General features: G+C 44.9%; 1 protein-coding gene across 1 annotated transcript; it reads right to left on the bottom strand.

The window, feature by feature from the left end:
• Positions 1-2,308: 2,308 nt before the first annotated feature.
• On the bottom strand, positions 2,309-3,575 carry LOC123144906 (trafficking protein particle complex subunit 12). The gene has a single exon (XM_044564164.1). The coding sequence runs from the start codon at positions 3,504-3,506 to the stop codon at positions 2,535-2,537; it is 972 nt and encodes a 323-aa protein (XP_044420099.1). The 5' UTR covers positions 3,507-3,575; the 3' UTR covers positions 2,309-2,534.
• Positions 3,576-20,120: the final 16,545 nt, after the last annotated feature.

Consider the following 20,120-nt stretch of genomic DNA (forward strand, 5'->3'; position numbering starts at 1 on the left):
TTCGACGGAGGAAGTACTTGTCTTCTACTATCTCCGTCTCAAATTATTTGTCTTAGATTTGTATAGATATAGATGCTTGTCTTAGATTTGTATAGATATAGATGATACAGAGAGTACTATAATATACTCCCTCCGTCCCATAATCTTAGATTTGTATAGATACAGATGATATAGAGGGAGTACTATAATATACTCCCTCCATCCCATAATATAAGAGCGTTTTTGACACTAGAGAGTATTTTGGATATTTTGATAGGACTATACGAACTGAGATGAGTGAACACACACACTAAAAGGTGTCTACATCCACTCAGAAAAAGTTAGAACATCTTATACTCCCTCCATTCTTAAATATAAGTCTTTTTAGAGATTTCAATATGGATTGCATACAGAGCAAAATGAGTGAATCTACACTCTAAAATACGTCTATATACAATCTTTAAAAATACTTATATTTAGAAACGGAGGGAGTATTTGTGAACAGAGGGAGTAGTTGCAACTGAAGGAGATATGCAATTTAAAAGATGTATTCACAGAGGGAGTAGTTGCAACTGAAGGAGATGTGCACTTTAAAATATGTAATTTGATTAAGAACGTGTTTGAATGTTACTCCCTCCATTCACAAATACAAAATGTTTTGAATATTGCAATATGGACTAGATAAAAACTAAAATGAGTGAACAAACACACTAAACCTTGTCTATATACATCCGATCCAAAAAAAAGTTAAAACATCTTATAACTGTGAACGGAGGGAGTATTAGCTATAGGAGGAGACTAGAAGCAGCAGGCCTTCTGGTCACTTACATGAGTGATGGCAATGGCATGATGCAGGATCTTCCAGCTAACTGGTCTTCATCAAGGTGCCAAGTGCCAACCAACATCTGCATCCCTATCTTAGGGGGATCATTTAAAAACCTCAAGACTGATAATAACAATGTGCAAGGGTCTTTAAACCTCAAGTGGTGTAATCACCTTCAAGGCGTCAAGTCTCGGTGACACTAACAATACTCGAACTGACAGTCAGAAAACTGAGAGCTCTACTATGGAATAAGTTCAAGTAATCAACTGTTAAAGAGAGCGAAGGATACGAGGTGATCAGCACCTTTGTGAATGGATGCCAGTGCAACCACAATAATCTATTTTACTGTTTTGAGTACCTAGCTCTTCCAACATCATGTATGGTGGTCTTTATGTACTTCCCCCATGGTTGAAAAAAAGGCGTACAAATTCTGTCTGAAGTCAAATGATGCAAAGTTTGACCAAGTCTGCAGGAAAAAACTATCAACATTTATGCCTCTTCTTTTCAAGCACAGAGGGGGTACCTTTTTTTTCCTACATGGCAGATACTCAAATAATTATTAAAGACACGCATGGAATGGAAATCTTAATTTTGAACGATAACAATACCTACAAAGTTCAATGTACTAACAGAATAAGAGATCATTTATAATAGGAAAAGAACTGCTATAATTCTTGTTATAATATGTGTTACCATACTGGATCAAACCGCAAATTCAAAACCATGCCCAGATATTTAAGTAACATATACTCTAGCACCCATGAACCTCTTAATACTAATCATTAGTTAAAACAAGCACAATATATTCCCTAATACATATTCCATGTCATTTTATTGTGAGGATGGCAGTTAAATTTGCTTGCCCCAGAGCAAAGAAAATTTGTATTTCGCAAGCATGCTATTATTAACTGAGGCATGGAATGAAATCTGAGTCTTTATTGATAACAAAAACCTACACAACTCAAGGTACTAAGTGATAATGTTCCAATATGCAAAGCAACTGACATAATTATTGCTATAATATGTGTTACCATGCTTAATGAAACTGCAAATGGAAATCATAATTATTGGTTAAATAGACCTATGTATTTTTAATACTACTTATTGGTTAAAACAAGCACACTATAATCCGTCCCCATATTCCCTGCCATTGCATTTTTGGGGGGTGGAGGGTGAAATCACTAGCTCCAGTGGGGAGAATCTATATCTTGGCCACAACATTTGTAAATCACATAGCTGCCATCTTACAGGCTTTAGTTAAGAGATTCTTTAACCTTTGCATTAATCAGAAAAGGAATTATCATGGTGCAGCGGTAAAACATTTGATAATTACAATGTTGAATTGCTTTTAGTAAGGATAACAACAGGAACATACTTATAACCAAACACCAAATACATATGATCATTGCATTCCAAACTTTAGCCTTCCAGCGCACATTAGTCATTTTAAAGTATGCAAAAAGTATTCCGAACACATATGATCACTGCATTTCAAACAGCACAACATAATGCTAGAAATTCCCAATTATTTGTTAACCACATAGTACCTTCCAGTTGAGCAAGTCACTGCAACCACATAACTTTCAGTTATCATTAAATGATAAATGTCATGGAAACATGAACAATCAAACTCCAGTGTGTGGAGCAACTATAGCAACACAAATACACAATCTCTCTGCTAGAGCACATCCTAGCAGCAGGTGAATAATTCAATGCTGAATTCCAGTACCTCCTACATGCGTGTGCAGGACTTGTCGAAGTCGTCTGGTGCCACCCTCGTGATCCAATCGGCAAGGGTTCGCTTGACCTCACCATGGTTGACAAAGGCAAGCTCGTACATGCTACACAAATTGACCACCACTGTCTCGTTGAGTGCCGCCGTGGGCATCGTCTCCAGCGCTCCCTCAAGCACCTTGATGGCATCGCCGAGGTCCCGCGAGTACATTAGGCACAGCGCCTTGTTGTTCACGGCGATGGCGTCAGCCGGGTCAGCTTCAATACAGCGCTCGTACTCCCGCACCGCTGCGGCATAGTCCTTAGCCACGATGCACTCGAGCGCGCGGTTACGAGACAGGAGGCTGTCGTGAGAGGAGTCGCCGGCCGCGACGGATTCAACGTGTTGGAAGACCGCGGAGGCGGCAGCGAGGTTGCCGATCTGGAGGTGGGCATAGGCGAGGCGGGAGAGCAGGACCGGGTTGTCCGGTTCGCGGGCGACGAGTTCAGTCACGAGGGCAATGGCGACGTCGAACTCGCGGTGGGCGAGGTGATCGGAGGCGAGGATTGACGAGACGAGGGCGTCACGACGGCGCCACTCGGGATGCTGGGCGTCAGGGCGGGCGCGGACCGATGAGAGGAGCGTGTAGAGGCGGTCGAGAGCGAGGGGGCGGTCGGGGAAGAAGAGCGGGAGGAGAGCGTGCAGGAGGCGGAGAAGAAAGGGCGGCGGCGGGCAGCCGGGATCTGGGTGAAGCGAGGCCAGTAGGGCGGCGCCGTCGGAGAAGCGGCGGAGCTTGGCGAGGGAGAGCGCCGAGAGCGCAGATAAGAGGAGGCGGTGGTGCGGGTGATGGGCGTGGGAGGGGTGGGCGAGGTTCGCGAGCAGCGCTTGCCACTGTCCACGCGTGGCTAGATCATAGGGGATGGAGAGGTCGGGCAGAGGGGCCGCGGCGGCGGAGGTCGCCGGAGACCCCAGGGCGGAAGTGGCAGACATGGTGGGATCGAGATCTGGTGAGGGGAGCGCAGGAGGAAGACGCCAATGATTTTCTTCTATTTTTACCTCAAAAAAGGAAGGATTTTTTTCTACCCAAAACCTAAAAAGTGGTCGCGTGCTCCCTTGTCTTACAGAGCACACGCGCTCGCGCGCCGACCGATCCCCATCTGGCGGCCGCGCGCGTTTCAGGTGGAAACCGCCACTTCATCGATGCGTGCGCCAGGTGTCCCCTGGTCGTGGCGCCGTGGTCGAGACCCGTTGGGTGCTCAGAGCGGTCTCATCTCGCCTCCCCACTTTCGTTCCTCCCATTTCGAAACTGCTGCCGAGTGCAGCGGAGCAGATCCCCTTTCCTTCCACTTCCAATCCCCCAAATCCAGAGCAGCCGGCGGCGTGGCGGCGATTCGGCGGTCGTCTTCCGCCGGAGTGAGGGCGGGATAGCGTGCACGGCGTGAAGGAAGGCGGTGCAGCGCCGGAGACACGACCGAGGAGGGACGACGCGCGCGCCTTCGTCGTGTTGTTCGCGCTGCGGAATCGCCTTGCTGTGTGGTAGCAGCAGGCCGCCGCGGAAGGAGCAGCAGTACCGGAGACGTGGCAGAGGAGGAACAGCGCGCGCGACCGCTGTTCGGTTGGCGCAGAGGGGCAAAATCGCGGCGAACAAATCCCTGTAAGCCCATCGATCTCTTCCGCTCTTCCACGTTTAGGTTGTCCAAATCGACGCGCTCCGCCGCGGCAGAGGAGGAACGACGCGTGTGCGGCCGCCGTGCGGTTGTTGCAGAGGTGCCGAATCGCGACGGGTCGATGCGCTCCTCCATGTTTGACGAAATCGACTAGTAGATGGTAGTATGGATGAAGCACTCGTTAATTTTGGGACAGACGACGACACGGGGCATTTGGTGTTCTTAGGCTACTGGTGAACTAGGATTCGAAGGCAAGCCTTGGTGCTGTAGATTTTTGTGGTGTGTGTTGGGGTTAGGATGCTCATGAAGGATGTATATTAGGTGATGTTTTTTGGTGCTGTAGATGTTGGGGTTGCTCCTGATGGGTGATTGACTTGCCTGATATGGTATATGTGTTGCCTACGCAGGTGTTTTGACAGTGTTTTTGATTTAGTGTAGGAGAATAATGTTTCTTCCATGTCGATGTTGCCCCTGTTTTGCGAGTGACTTGCCTGATATGGTTCATGTGTTGCCTATGCATGTGTTTAGTGCCAGTGGTTTTTGAGGACAGTAATGTTTCTTCCATGTCGATGTTGCCCCTGTTTTATGAGTGACTTGCCTGATATGGTTCATGTGTTGCATATGCATGTGTTTTAGTGCCAGTGGTTTTTTAGGACAGTAATGTTTCTTCCATGTCGATGTTGCCCCTGTTTTGTGAGTGACTTGCCTGATATGGTTCATGTGTTGCCTATGCATGTGTTTTAGTGCCAGTGGTTTTGATTTACTGCAGGACAGTAATGATTTAGCAACGGAAAACGTACATGTGATGTTTTGTGTGTGCGTGAGGTAGGAAGTAATCCAGTAGAGGGAGGGTAATAGGGCTAAGTGTAGGACAGTTTTAAGCACTTCATGAGAAGTCATTCCGTGATTTTGTTTTAGGTGCCTTGATTTGTTTCAGATTTTATAGGACATGTAGAGGGAGGGTAATAGGGCCAATTGTAGGACAGTTGTAACATAGTGAAAATCAGATAGTTTACAACCCTTTTCATTGTTGGATGATATAGAGTTCTTTTAGAATCATTTTTTCTATTTTTTTATGATGAATCTCACTGTTTGTCCTTTAAATATGCAGCAGAAAATAGATGGCTAGGACAAGTCATAAGTCAAAACAGGATGGACCTGCTGGATAATTCATGATGACCTTGCATCTCATGGGAATGAAGAGCATCAAACACAGGTGTGCACATGCTCAGGAAGTTTTATGTTCTTCCTGTACATAACAGAGTTTGTTTTCTATTTTTCATTGATTTATGTGGTTTCCATCTTCCAGCCACGAAGCAGTGCACCAATATCTGGGTACAGGCGTCAGAGAACTAAAGCAGTTATTGCACGGGGGAAGCGTCCTGATGATATTATTAGTAACGAGAATAGTAACGAGAGCCAAGCTGCAGATGCTAGGAATAAAAATGTCGAAGGTGCAGATGTCGACCAACCTCCAAAACCAAAACGCCAGAAGACGGGAGGAACTGAGGTATGTGCATAGTTGCCTCAGTTTCACTAAGCAGTTGCCCAGCAATGCTGCCTAAGTTGCCTATGTTGTGATGAACCTTTTTCCCCTTTGCTAATTCCTTTTTTTTGTTTTTTCCTCATGTGCAATAGGGTCGTAGGAACAGGGCATCCCCTGCAAGGCTCTTCAAGTTGAACAAGGACTTGGTTCCTGACCAAAAGGGTGTCATCATCGGAGAAGAAATTGGTGGCATTCTGGACCTTGTAGCGAGTAGCATGCCCGGAGATCTTAGCCAGTGGATAATGAAGCATTACGACCCTGAGATTTCGCAGATAGTCATTCCAAAAAGGGGGAAGATTCATGTAGATGCCGCAAGTGTCCGTAGGACATGGGGTTTGCCCAACAGGGGCAGGAAGGTGTGCTTCGAGAATCGGCCTGAAATCACAAAGGCAATGTACAGTATTTACAACATCACATCCAAGAACTCCCCAACCCTCACAGAATGGTGCAAGATGATCATAGACATGGGAGGATCTTATGATGATGACTTTGTCCGCGCTTGGCTAGCTCTTGTTTTTTCGTGCTTCCTTGCCCCTTCAACTAGTTTGAGTATTTCCCCAAAAAGCTTCCCGACGGTCATGGATGTCAATGGAATAACAGAAACCAATATATGACAGTTTGTTGTTGATCAACTAAAGCTTGCGTTCACTTCGGGGCGTGGCAACAAGAAGGCCGTTTGTTGTTGTGTTTTCCACCTTGTTGTAAGTGCTTCAAGCTGTTTTGTTTTTTTAAGCATCCATTGTTTACTTTTTTTGTTTTTGTTTTGCAATCATTAGCTAACATAAACTTTGTGTTCTTTTTCCTTGTCTTTACACAACTGTTGTACCTAGACTCTCTGGATGTTGATGAGCCAATCCCGAACTTGGTACCAAGGGTTTCAGTTTGGAATTCAGATTTAATTTCCAAAGTTATCAAGAAGGACAGGAAGGCTCCAGGAGAATATGGCCAATTGCGGGTAACTCAGTTTTTCTGTTTTAGGATATATATTATTGTCATATTGTTTTTAGGCAACACTGCCATTTTAGAGTAGGCAATTCACTTTGAAAGACCAAGCAAGGTAATCTAACTTTTTGGGCAAGTGCTTCACATATATTTCAAGTAGGTCCAAGTAGTTATCAGACTTCTTCGAACCTTTTTCGTTTGCCATGCACACAGTTGGATAATGTTCACAGTAAGGATTTGTTGGGTTGTTGTATTTAATAGTATCTGCTATAGTACATTTTAGCTCTTTTTTGTGTGTGTGCAATTTACATGTTGAAATTAGCAAGTTTATACAACAACACAAGCAACTTATGTTCTGAAAACTAGCAACTTGCATACCAGTTCTTCATTTTTGCTGATTACAGTATCCACTAATAGTAGGCAACAGGGAAGTGGCATAATGGTTGCAGGAATTTTCAGACAATTAGTAGTACTATTTTTCTTCATTTTCTCAGTTCTTTTTGGTATGGGAGTGCCAGAATTGTTGTCACTCATAGTTTTTTTTAATCTTCTTTGGCTATAAACCACCATCTCAAGACGGAGTTTTCCCAGTGTGCGGATGATAGCTTGTTTGGCAGTATGGACCACATCACCAAATTTGTTGCCACAAGATTGCCCGAGTCGTATGACAAAACAATAAGTTATCTAGCACTTGTTTTTTTCCTCTCAATGTTGTTCCCCTTTTTATCGCCATTTGTACATTCAACCGTTTTTCAGAATCTTCAATAGAAGATATGTACTTATCATGTTCTCTACCATCCACTTTTATGTTTTACAGAAGCAAAAGAAGCTCACAGGGTTGGTGCACGAAATGTGTTCCGTAATTTCACATGCAGTGGGGAAGCTCGTGACTGGGGTTGGGAAGATAGATGATGATGAATGGGGGACAAAGGAGGCAGATCCTACTACTGCAGAGAAAAGCATGCGGCAGTCTAATAGAAGGGGCAAGCGAGTACCAGCCGGAAGAGACAACTTAGCAAGTGAGGAGGAGTCGTTTAATTCCGACAGCGACGACAACGAGGCAGCCGATAGTGAAAGTGAGGGAGATGGCAGGGATAAAGGTAGTGATGAAAGCGATAGCGATGGCAGTTCAGACAGCGATGATGGTCATGATGGATCAAGTGGAGTTCAGGGGAAATCAAGTAGCCAGGGAGCATCACAAACGGTGGATCACCACGAGGGGGAAAGTGCTGACATGGGGAGGGAAGACGGAATTGAGGGGAATGAGGACAATGAAGATGATGAAGAAGAAGAGGATGACAAAAAAGAAGAGGATGAAGGAAAGGAGGACGATGACGATGAATAAGGCGATGGGAATGATAAAGACAAGGAAGATGATGGGCAGGGGAAGCAGGATGAAGATGACAGCGGAGGTGGCAACGGTGGTTCAGGCAGCAACGGTGGCTCCGGTCGGGATGATGATCCCGCAGCTGAAAACCCAAGCAGCGATGATGATGAACAATGCACGCTGCAATTTCTAATTGAAAAGAAGAGGGACAGAAAGGCAAAAGGATTGGATGAGGCAGATAGGATCTCTATCAGAGACCTTGTGATGACATAATTCAAAACTGCTGTTTCCCCAAAACCACGCTTCCCTGTTTTTGAAGTGAAAGAAATGTTGGATATTGATGACATATCCATGGCAACCGAAGCGAGGATCATGTTCCAAGAGTTGTTGAGGAAGAAAGATTTGGAAATGGTCTTCACATTCAACCCTAAGGAAATATGTCCAATGCCGGTTCGCCAGAAAATAATGAGAGAAATGGGCGCTCTAAATGAAGCTACAGAACCAAAGAATGCTTGTCGAAACCAACTACCACCACTCCCGCCATCAAAGAAGATGAAGAAAACTGTCAGTTTCGTATTAGAGCCATCTGTGATGAATGAAACAGCAATGCATCCGCAAGCATATCGTGCCGAAAATCCCGGTTACGGCCAAGGGGGAAAGTCAAGGCAGTTAGCCATGAAAAAATCTAGTCCTTCTCAGCAGCAACAACAGGCAAATTCTGAAACAAAAGAGGCAATTCACGTGAATGACAAAACATAGGTGGTAAAGAGTACACCATCAAGCTCAGCAGCACCCCCGTGCAGCAAAGTTGGAGATGAGGCAGTACCTACAGGAGCAGACCCAAAGTAGTCGGGTAATTTTCATTCCCAATGTCAAGCAAGTGGATCACATATTCTGGCAACTCAGTCCAAGCAGGAAGCAAGACCAGCTGCTTTTTAGGCAAGTTGTGCAGAGGGAACACTTGACCCCATAAAAGTAAGGCCAGTTCAACTCAAAAAGGGACCCACAGTGATAGTAAGCACAACAAACCACAGCGGAACACAACCAATAGGTGATTTAAATGGTCAAGTGCCTTTCCCGTCTCGAGGAAATGTGATGCAGCCAGCCAATGGTATCCAGAGGGCCAAGGTGCAAGACTTTAAGGCATCACCTGGGGCTGCAGAATTAAATTATGTAGGACACAAAAAGGAGAAAGAGAACATCCCTCCAGTGTCATGTATGGAGATCAAAAGGATACAAGACTTGCCTGAAGCTGTAACCATGGGAAAAAGTCCGGAACAAAAGTTGCTAACAACCCTAGGGAAATTGCCTGTCTGCTCAACTGTGCTTGCCCAACTTGAGGCCACAAGTGTTCTAGAAATAATAGAAGCAACTGGCCAGGGGAACACTCCCCATTTCTCTGATGTGGAGGAGCGGTACCATGAATTCATGCGTGTTAGTGGGAAGACAACCAATGCACTACAAATCAATGTTCTAGATGTGAGTGAGCTTTTTGCAAGGTGTGTTGATCCAAACAGCAAGAATCCCCAATCCAACTCCTCAAATCACACCTCACCGAATAAAGATAAACAACATTTTGAGCAAAGGGACACTGAAAGATCAAATGATTTATACAGAGAGTACTGCCCAACACCAAGTTTCGATCTTGGCATAGATGATTTGCCCACAGGATCTGCAGATAACAGAGCACATCAACATGTTGGGTCAAGCACATTTGCAGAGCATGAGTTCAAGGAACTTCCAGTACATACCCAGCCAATCATCGATAATCGATGATGATTATCTGTTGGACCTTGAAGGCATAAATGAACCATGTGCGCAAGCAGAAGGAAATGCATACCAAACACCTGAAAAAAGTTCCAACCAAGGAGAAGTGGGGCCAGGCAGCAAGGTTTACAGCAGTAGTAGCTCAGGAGAGATGCATCCACATCAATTCGAGAGAAGGATTATCAAGACACCTCCTTGCAAGAGGTCACCATTCATTGACTATAACGAGAAGAAAGTCTACATGTCCAAACCCGAAGCAAATAGATTGTATGCATCGGTTATTTTGCATGAGAGAATTAATGAAGAAGAATCACCAGATCTGGATACCAGGTATGACAATATATCATTGCATTTCTTTTGCTAGCCTTTGCACAATGCACTTTTCCCCAGGCAAGGTCTATCATGTTATCCAGGCAATTCAAACTATTTTTACAAGCAATTCATTTATAGAATCAGGCAACTTGGCTTAGTGTGAAATGCTTATTTTGAAATAGTTTCTCCTTCATATGACCATGCCCCCCATGTGTTTTCCTGAGTTGAATGGTGGTAGGCAAATTATGGAAGGATTTGTGAGCTGAATGCCTCTCTTTTTTTCATGCAGCCCAAGGGTAATTGAATATGGCAAATACTTTGTCACAGTCAGGGAGCTCGCAAACTCAATGAAGAAGGAAGGTTTTGTCTTGAGCCATGTAATGGAAGTTGGTATAGAGTCTATAATGATGAACTTGCCACCAGACTCAAAGAAGCTCGTGATGCCCCTCAGGTTCTCGGTAAGAAAACGCGAAGCGACTAATAGTGTAGTTTTGTGTTTCTTTTTTTTTCATAAAAGGTCATGGTCATGTCTGTATTCTTTTTACACCAGGTTCAGATGCAAAACATGGAATTTAACGGCAAGGAGCTCATTTCCCGGTTCAAGAAGTCGAATCGTTTGGACCGTAAAGACATGGTAAGTTAATGGTTTCTTTACTTTTTACCAATGCATTTTTTATATATAACTTTTTATGCTAAAACCTTTGCTCACACAAATGTAAATATTCTTCAGGGGGGGCAAGTTGACCACACTCATGAATTGCTTTCTGTGGCAAGTTGCTTACATAATTGCACAACTTGCCTGTGCATTTTTGGCAGGTTGCTTACATAAGTACATAACTTGCCTATGCATCTTCTATTTTTGGCAAATTACTCACATAAGTACAAAACTTGCATGTGCATCTATGCTTCTTCAGTCCATGTCTTAATTTGTGAGAGCACACATAAAAAGTTGCTTACATCCAGCTTCTTGTATTGTTTTATTTATTTTATACTAACCCCATTTGTTTTTTTCTAACAGATTATGTTCCCAGTTTTAGAGAACATTGACAAGACAAAGCCTAAAACAGGCAATCATTACTGGATTTTTAATGTGAACATAAGGGATCGATGTTTTGAAGCTCTTGATTCTTGGAGGACGCTCCAGAACAAGGCTCTAGATGTTTGCGCAAGGAAAATGGTTGCAAGTTTTCGGTCTCTATGGGAAGAGCATTATGCCAGTTCCCGCGTCTCGCTGGATGACTTTGGGCTTACCAACATCGACGTTCCAAAACAAAAAATTGAGTAAGCATCCACTTTTTTCACATAAAACTATGCTTTTCTTCAGTTTTTTTACAAGTGACACACTACTACATAGAGTAAGCTAGCTAACTAGAAAAGTTCTTTTTTCAATTTTTGTTTAGGTTCGACTGTGGTGTTTTTGCTCTTACGCTAGCAAACGGTTGGGAGGCAAGGGCTGTTCCAAATTTCACAGCTGAGGATATTCCAAGCATCAGGAAACAATTGACTAACACGTGGGTTGAGCAACAAGGCTCCATGGAAAACCATACTCAAGTTAGCATAGGTCAGTTTTTTTCTCCCCTCACGCGCACTACATCCATGTAAATGCATGTGTTTTTTTCTTGCTCTTTGTGAACTTTGGACTGCCGGGGGGAGTTGCCTGTATAAGAACTTGGACCAGGCAACTCAATTGCATAAACAGGCAATTTAAGCTTTAATGTGAGGCAAGTTAATCAGAAGAACCCATAAAAGATAAGTAGTATGATCATTACATAACCAGGGAATTGTTGCATTTTTAGCATTGCAGAATCTTATGTATGTAAGTTTTCGACCATTATGGGGAGGGCAAGGTGTCTGCGGGCAATTCAAAGCACACAACAGGCAACTCAAAACTTATAACCAGGTAATTCAAACTCCAGTGTGAGGCAAGTCCCCCACAAGAAACCGTAAACCAAAAATAATAGTTTAGGATGTTCAAACATACAGGCCCACAAATAGTTTAATTTGTCAATGCCATTCAACACATCTTTCAGCCATCTGGTCACTGTGTGACCATTACACCAATCTGGTCGGGCAGCTTGCACCATTGTGGTTAACAGAACCGCAATAGCTGCACTTGTTCTTTCTCTTCGGATGCAGCTCAAGTGCTGATTGAATTCTTTTTGACTTTGCCCTCCCTTTTGTTGTTGATTTTGGAGGGTCTCTAGGAATTGCAGGGCCAAGTGTGGTAGCAGGTCTTCCAAACTGTGGTTCAACCATCGTAGTACCTTGTGCGGCCGCAACAGCTGCATATAGAGATGCCATACTGAGTGGCTGGTGCGCATGTCCACCAGGAGCTTGCACAATAGGATATGAAATTGCATTGCCATGTTCTTATTGTGTAGTTGAAGAACCTGGATGCTGTCCATACCTGCCATTCACTGTTGCTGATGATGCAGGCGATGGTGCCAGTCCAGGACTAGTCACATAGGTTGTGTTTGCTGCGTTAGGCCCCCGCGGTGGTTGTATAGCCCCCATAGTTTGTGGTGCAGGCCAAATTGCTGGTCTAGGACCCATAGGAGGTCGCGCAGGCCCTCTTGCTAGTTCCGTATCCATCAAAAGTTGTGGCGCAGCTCCTCTTAGCGCTTGCACAGGCCTTGTCATTGTTGAGCCCTAGAAAGGTGCGGTGCTGCTCCACTGTTCAGTGGCACATATCCTGACAGTTGCTATACATGTTGGGGAACGTAGTAATTTCGAAAAAATTCTACGCACACGCAAGATCATGGTGATGCATAGCAACGAGAGGGGAGAGTGTTGTCCACGTACCCTCGTAGACCGATAGCGGAAGCGTTTAACACAACACGGTTGATGTAGTCGTACGTCTTCATGATCCGACCGATCAAGTACCGAACGCACGGCACCCCCGAGTTCAGCACACGTTCAGCTCGATGACGTCCCTCGAACTCCGATCCAGCCGAGTGTTGAGGGAGAGTTTCGTCAGCACGACGGCGTGGTGACAATGTTGATGTTCTACCTACGCAGGGCTTCGCCTAAGCACCGCTACGATATTATCGAGGTGTAATATGGTGGAGGGGGGCACCGCACACGGCTAAGAGATCAATGATCAATTGTGTGTCTAGAGGTGCCCCCTGCCCCCGTATATAAAGGAGCAGGGGGGGGGGGGGTTCGGCCGGCCTAGAGGAGAGGCGCGCCAGGAGGAGTCCTACTCCTACCGGGAGTAGGACTCCCCCCTTTTCCATGTTGGACTAGGAGAGAAAGGGGGAAGAGGTGGAGGGGAGGAAGGAAGGGGGGGCGCCGCCCCCTCTCCTTGTCCTATTCGGACTGGGGGGGGGGGGGAAGGGGCGCGCGGCCCTGCCCTGGCCTCCTCTCCTCTCTTCCACCTAGGCCCACTAAGGCCCATTAAGTTACCGGGGGGTTCCGGTAACCTCCCGGTACTCCGGAAAAATCCCGATTTCACCCGGAACACTTCCGATGTCCAAACATAGGCTTCCAATATATCAATCTTTATGTCTCGACCATTTCGAGACTCCTCGTCTTGTCCGTGATCACATCCGAGACTCCGAACAACCTTTGGTACATCAAAACATATAAACTCATAATATAACTGTCATCGTAACGTTAAGCGTGCGGACCCTACGGGTTCGAGAACTATGTAGACATGACCGAGACACCTCTCCGGTCAATAACCAATAGCAGAACCTGGATGCTCATATTGGTTCCCACATATTCTACGAAGATCTTTATCGGTCAGACCGCGTAACAACATACGTTGTTCCCTTTGTCATCGGTATGTTACTTGCCCGAGATTCGATCGTCGGTATCTCGATACCTAGTTCAATCTCGTTACCGGCAAGTCTCTTTACTCGTTCCGTAATACATCACCCCGCAACTAACTCATTAGTCACAATGCTTGCAAGGCTTATAGTGATGTGTATTACTGAGTGGGCCCAGAGATACCTCTCCGACAATCGGAGTGACAAATCCTAATATCGAAATACGCCAACCCAACAAGTACCTTTGGAGAGACCTGTAGAGCACCTTTATAATCACCCAGTTACGTTGTGATGTTGCACACAAAGTGTTCCTCTGGTAAACGGGAGTTGCATAATCTCATAGTCATAGGAACATGTATAAGTCATGAAGAAAGCAATAGCAACATACTAAACGATCGAGTGCTAAGCTAACGGAATGGGTCAAGTCAATCACATCATTCTCCTAATGATGTGATCCCATTAATCAAATGACAACTCATGTCTATGGCTAGGAAACATAACCATCTTTGATCAACGAGCTAGTCAAGTAGAGGCATACTAGTGACACTCTGTTTGTCTATGTATTCACACATGTATTATGTTTCCGGTTAATACAATTCTAGCATGAATAATAAACATTTATCATGATATAAGGAAATAAATAATAACTTTATTATTGCCTCTAGGGCATATTTCCTCCAATACAGGCCAGCAGCTTTGTGCGGGAGGGCCCCTGGGTAGTGGTATAGCCCCCCTGTGCATCGCTGCAGCCCTCAATGCTGTTTGTTGGTGTCCATCCTCACTCATAGAGTTGCCATCTAGTGTTGGTGCGTTTTTTCTCCACGGTGCAGAAGTAGGTCGCTGCTGCCTAGGTCCAGAAGAGGTTTGTGCAGGTTCGTCAGGACGCACCGCAGGGCCACTAGTTGCTTGAGTGTTACTCGGTGGTGGCGCAGAAGTAGGTCGCTGCTGCCTAGGTCCAGAACGGGCTTGTGCAGGCCCTTAAGGACGCACCGCGGGGCCACCAGTTGCCTGAGAGTTACTCGGTGGTGGTGCAAAACCATCAGCTGATGGTGGAGGACCACCAGAGGGCCCACTTGTTGGTGCTGCCGGTTTCTTCTTCTTTGACATGTTGAGATTTCTGATTTCATGACGCGCACCACGCATATGTTTCTTTATAATATCCGTCGCAGCATCTGACGCACTAGCAACCCGAGCAAGACTACCAAAATCCATCATCAAATTTGCATGCCTGGGTTCCTTCTTCGACTGTGGTGGCATCTCATCAGGTTGCTCTTCGACAGCAGGGGGTGCGTTGGGAATTTCCATAGGTGTCCATCTTCTAAGTATGTATTGCACCGGGATTTCATCAACACCAAGTTGGTTGAAAACTTTCAAGATATGGCAGCAAAGCATGCCGTCCCTCTCAATCTTGCAGCAGTCACATCTGTAGTCTCCAGCACTAGCTTCCACCGTGACAAAATAGCCCCTAGAACCATATTTGGCAACCCACTCTTGATTTGGGTAAACCTCATACAAGTTTTCACCATGCGGTCGCACATTGTACCTTGTAGTCAACTAAAACTCATCACGAAACTTCTCGTACAAGTCCCTAGTATACGATCCGTACGCCTGCTTCTCTATTGGGTAAGATGACCACATTTCAGTTTGTAAATGTCCTGTCCTGTAGTCTTTTGAGCCCTCCCGGACTAGTATGTGTGTTTGGATTTTCTGATATTGCTTCACAAAGTTCAAAATGGACTTGTGTGGGTTCACATATCGCTTAAGGACATCGTTGAACCCCTCGCCGTGTTGAGTTGACTGCAAGAAAGGGAATAATTGGTGCTTGAAGTAGCAGGGTACCCATGTCTCTCTGTACTTGTATAGATTCTCGAAGTGGGAGTCAGTCATAGCCTCATACTTCATCATCATCTCACACCACCCTACCTCAAATTCTTTCGGCGTCAAGCTGAAGTCAACACAGTTGTTGAAATCTTTGGACAAGCCAGGGTTTCGCCCCAGCAATGCTCCAAGCTTTTCTTGTGTTTTTTTCATAATATGCCAGCGGCAACAGCGGTGCACACTTGTAGGAAAGATCTTTTTAATTGACTGTGCCATTGCGATGTCTTGGTCGGTTATGATGTTGGTGGGTGCATTATGCATTGCCTCAAGGAAGGTCTGGAATAGCCAATCAAAGCTTGACGCCAACTCTTGCCTAACAAAGCCACAACGCAACATGAATGACTGCCCATGCCTGTTAATCCCAATGAATGGTGCAAAGGGCATGTTGTACATGTTAGTCATATACGTTGTGTCAAAGGAGATACAATCATGATAAGATTCCACGTACGCCTTCCTTGCTGCACCATCGACCCAGAAAATATTCTCAACCCTGTCTTCCTCATCATATTTTATCTTTAAAAAAATCTGGATCCTCTCTCTGCTGATCTTTAAAGTAAGCAACTATCTCTATCATATCCCCTTCTTTTGTATCATCCTTGTTCAAGAGCGTCTTGAGGTTTGTAATGTGCTTAGTGCCATAAGGTACAATGAGTTCTGACCCATAGAAATCTGACATGATGTGCATCATACGACCTGTTGATATGAAGTCACAATGGTGGTCAATCCTTTTTCTACACAAAAACAGTGCCAAGAATAGTTTATTTTCTGTTTTCAGCAAGGCAACTCAAATGCAAAGCTCAGGCAATTCATGAAGCTATACAAGCAACTACAACAATACGCCTCAGGAAACACATGAGCAAAATACACAAAACAAACCACGGGGGTAACTATGCATTAGTGAGCAATAAAAATTTCAATCATAGGCAAGTTGACCCCATCCAGAAACAAGTACTATTGTACATTTTAGCTACAAAGAGACTAATCATAGGCAAGTTTAGATCCAACACCAAATTTGTTTTATAAAAAAACTAGGCAAGTAGGAACTTTGCATTGAGCAACAAACAGGTAAACATTAGGCAAGTCCAGCATCCAGAAACAAATCAGGCATTTTATCTCTTTTTGTACTGTTGTAAGCAATTTAATGGCACTATCAAGCAACTAAGGCATATGTTTGAAGCAAATCAGTGACATGTTTCAAGCAAATTCAGGTACTTTGTTGATGGGCTAAGAAACACACAACCAGTAGGCATGTCCAGGTTCTTAAAGTTAGAAGATAGGGGGAGGGGGTGTGGTTCAAAACCTGTAGTTAAATTGCAGTTATGAAGATGAGTAAGGAAGGCCCTTTCTTCTGGCGGGATCCCTTGGTGTGATCGCAAATACTTACTCAAACATGGCTTGTCAACCAACGGATGGTTGTGCTCGCCAACAAAGTAGAACACCTCCCGTCTGCCATCTATTACCTTCACAATCATCTTAGCTTTGCAACCAGTTTGCACAATTTTATCTCTTTTTCGTTTCTTGCTCCTCTTTTTGCCTTTACTATCATCATCAAGAAAGACAATAGCCTCATCTTCATTATCGTCTTTTGCTTGCTCAATAATGTCATCTAGCACGGGAATCTTTTCTGCCCCTCCGTCATCAACATGAGGCTTTCGAAACTTGTTGCAAACAAACTGTTGTTTTACCAACTCCCCGGTTTTCATATCCTTCCTTGCACTATTCATTTTGATTGAAAAACCCATTTGCAAGGAATATGCATTGTAATGCTCCTTGGCATCTTCCAAAGTGTCGAACCTCATGCCCACATAAGGCTCCTTGGGCTGTGACCAAGCTTCATCATCATTTTCAGCACCCAAACCATTACCAACAGTGCCACCAGTATCACCTGCAGCACCTGTGCCATCAAGGGTATGAGCATCACTCCCAGCTGCTACAGCTGCAGGTACTTGTGTACTGCCCGGAGCCCGTCCCCCACGACTTGAATGCCCATCTGTCTCCATTGCTTCTGTAGCAGCAGCATTGACTCTTTGCATGATAGGGTGATTAGGTGATTCCGCCACAAATTCTGCATTTCCAGCAGCATGTTGTGTACAGTAGAATGGATCACCATTATTTTCAGCTGGTTCCTCATTCAGGTCAATCATTGTCAACCTGTTTATTTTTTTCAACATGGGAAAAAGTAAAGCAAGTCAGCAAAGGGATGCAAGCGAGTAGCACAGTAAATACAGGCAAGCCAATAGCACAACTACCCAAGCACACCAAAAATAGCTCAATCATGTTCAACCTGTGCATTTTTTCAACCAGAAAAATTAAAGCAATTTACGTTGTTGAGGCAAGCTAGTACCACACTAAACTCAGGCAAGCAAACAACACAGCAACCCAAGCACACCAGATTCACAAGATAGCATTCATTTGTGTTTTTTAAGGATGCAATTGAACATAACCAGGCAATTCAAAGTGCACTATCAGGCAATCCAAACCATATAACCAGGCAAGTCAAACTATATATGTCAGGCAATATATTATTCAGGAAATCCATGGTTTTTTTGTACTAATGAATCATGTTGTACATATAACATAGGCTTGTTTTTTGTGTATCATAATATATTTTCTTATTTGTTTTTCTTAAACGCAGGCAACATTGATTTTGGGGAAGCAAGCCTCCTGCCATAGAAGTGCTACTTTGAAGTGTCTTCAGAATGGAATTCACTCCCAAATCAGAGAGAATAGAGCATGCTTTGTGTTAGGAAAAACTTAAGTTAGCAGTTATGGGAAAGAAAAATGAAGACGGCGGACCTGGAGAAAGCCACGGTAGCAGCCAAGGAAGCTCGTTCTAAAATCAGAGTGGCGAAGGAGGAGCTACGTCAAGCCAGAGATATCACGGCTGGGAAGCCCTTTTTGTTGCAGACAAAGTTCGGAGATCCTAAGTATGCCCTTCTGGATCAATTATGGAGTTCTGCGGACGCGTACCTGGATTTGGCAGCAAGTGCTGCTGATGCGACCAAGTTTTTCGAAGATCAAAAAGATCACGAAGTGGAAAAGTTGTTCTGGTCGCAGTTCAATGCTCCGGCACGTCCGCTGCTGTTAAATGAGCAAATGGCCGAGTGGGCCGAGCTCCATAGGTTGTCCGGGCTTGCCATGAGGTCTCTTGTGGATCATCTTTGGCCGGAAGGACCAAGGCCGAATAGTTATTTTGGCTTAGTGTAACGATTCCTTGGTGCTGTGCCGTACATCGACGCCGTGAAAAGGCCGGCGTGCATAGAGGGTGCGCGGATGGCTCTTGCCCGTGTTAAGACATACTGGGCAGAGATGGAGGCCACCGCAATTGCAACCCAGAGTTCGGCCGTAGGCCGGATATCGGCCGAGCACTATTTTGAAGAAGTCTTAGAAGGCGCTCGTTTAATAGAGGCTCAATGCTCGAAGAGTATCATGTTCTAGTGACATGTATCCCAATTGTAAGAACAATGTTATTTGAATTATAAAGGTTGTGTTTATACTTTTGCCTGAAAGTATTATTATGCCTCCTGTGCGGTCGTTTATGTATGTATATATATCCTGAAAGTTTGCAGTCGTCGGCTTCAGCCCCCACGCATATAATGCGGGGGTGTTCGCAAAAGCGCGTCTTCACACTTGATCCAACGTCTTGGTCCATTAAGGAGGTGGTAGCGCGGCGAACGAGGCAATCGGACTATATTGCTTTAACACTTTCACTTAACCATAGGAGTTTGACAGTGGGGCTACTATATAGCCCCTGGTATTTCCGCGGCTATCCGAATACGGTGCGCGTACGTACATGACCGGGAAAACCAGCCCTTCGTTAATGCGGAGGAATCTCGAAGATTCCGCTAAGTCATCGAGTGGTTGACCAGTCTCGCGCTTTATCATGACAGTCAGTTTTCGGCTTTCTCTACTGAGGTGCTCATCCGGATGAACCAGGGCACAATCGCAGTAGTTCTCCCGGTGCCACCTTAGCCGATAGAGCGGAATGTAAGGTAGCAAAACGCGGGAGCCGGGCAAACCCAACATTTGACCAAAGACATGATTCGGAGCTGATGCATATAAGGCCAAACTCGCGACGCCGAACACTCCCTAAGGTATTCGGTCTTTACAACATATACCGGGCTGAGTAACGCCCTTGATAATGAACCCCGAGTGTCCAGGTACGTGCATTATTCTGACGTGGCGAAATGCCAATAGCGTCAGCATCCCTCTCCGTTATACTGACTATCCGGAGGATGTGAAGCAACAAGAGACAGTAAAAAAGGTTTACACAGGGTCTTAATCTAAAAATAAAACCTTTGAGCGGGGCCCTGCTGCACGTCTGCGCCTGTGTCTCCGTTGTGCCATATCCTGGAAGGGTGTAACACGATTATCATCTGCAAAAGAGAAGAACTT

This window comes from Triticum aestivum, chromosome 6D, assembly GCF_018294505.1.
Source record: "Triticum aestivum cultivar Chinese Spring chromosome 6D, IWGSC CS RefSeq v2.1, whole genome shotgun sequence".
In the NCBI taxonomy this organism is placed as follows: Eukaryota; Viridiplantae; Streptophyta; class Magnoliopsida; order Poales; family Poaceae; genus Triticum; species Triticum aestivum.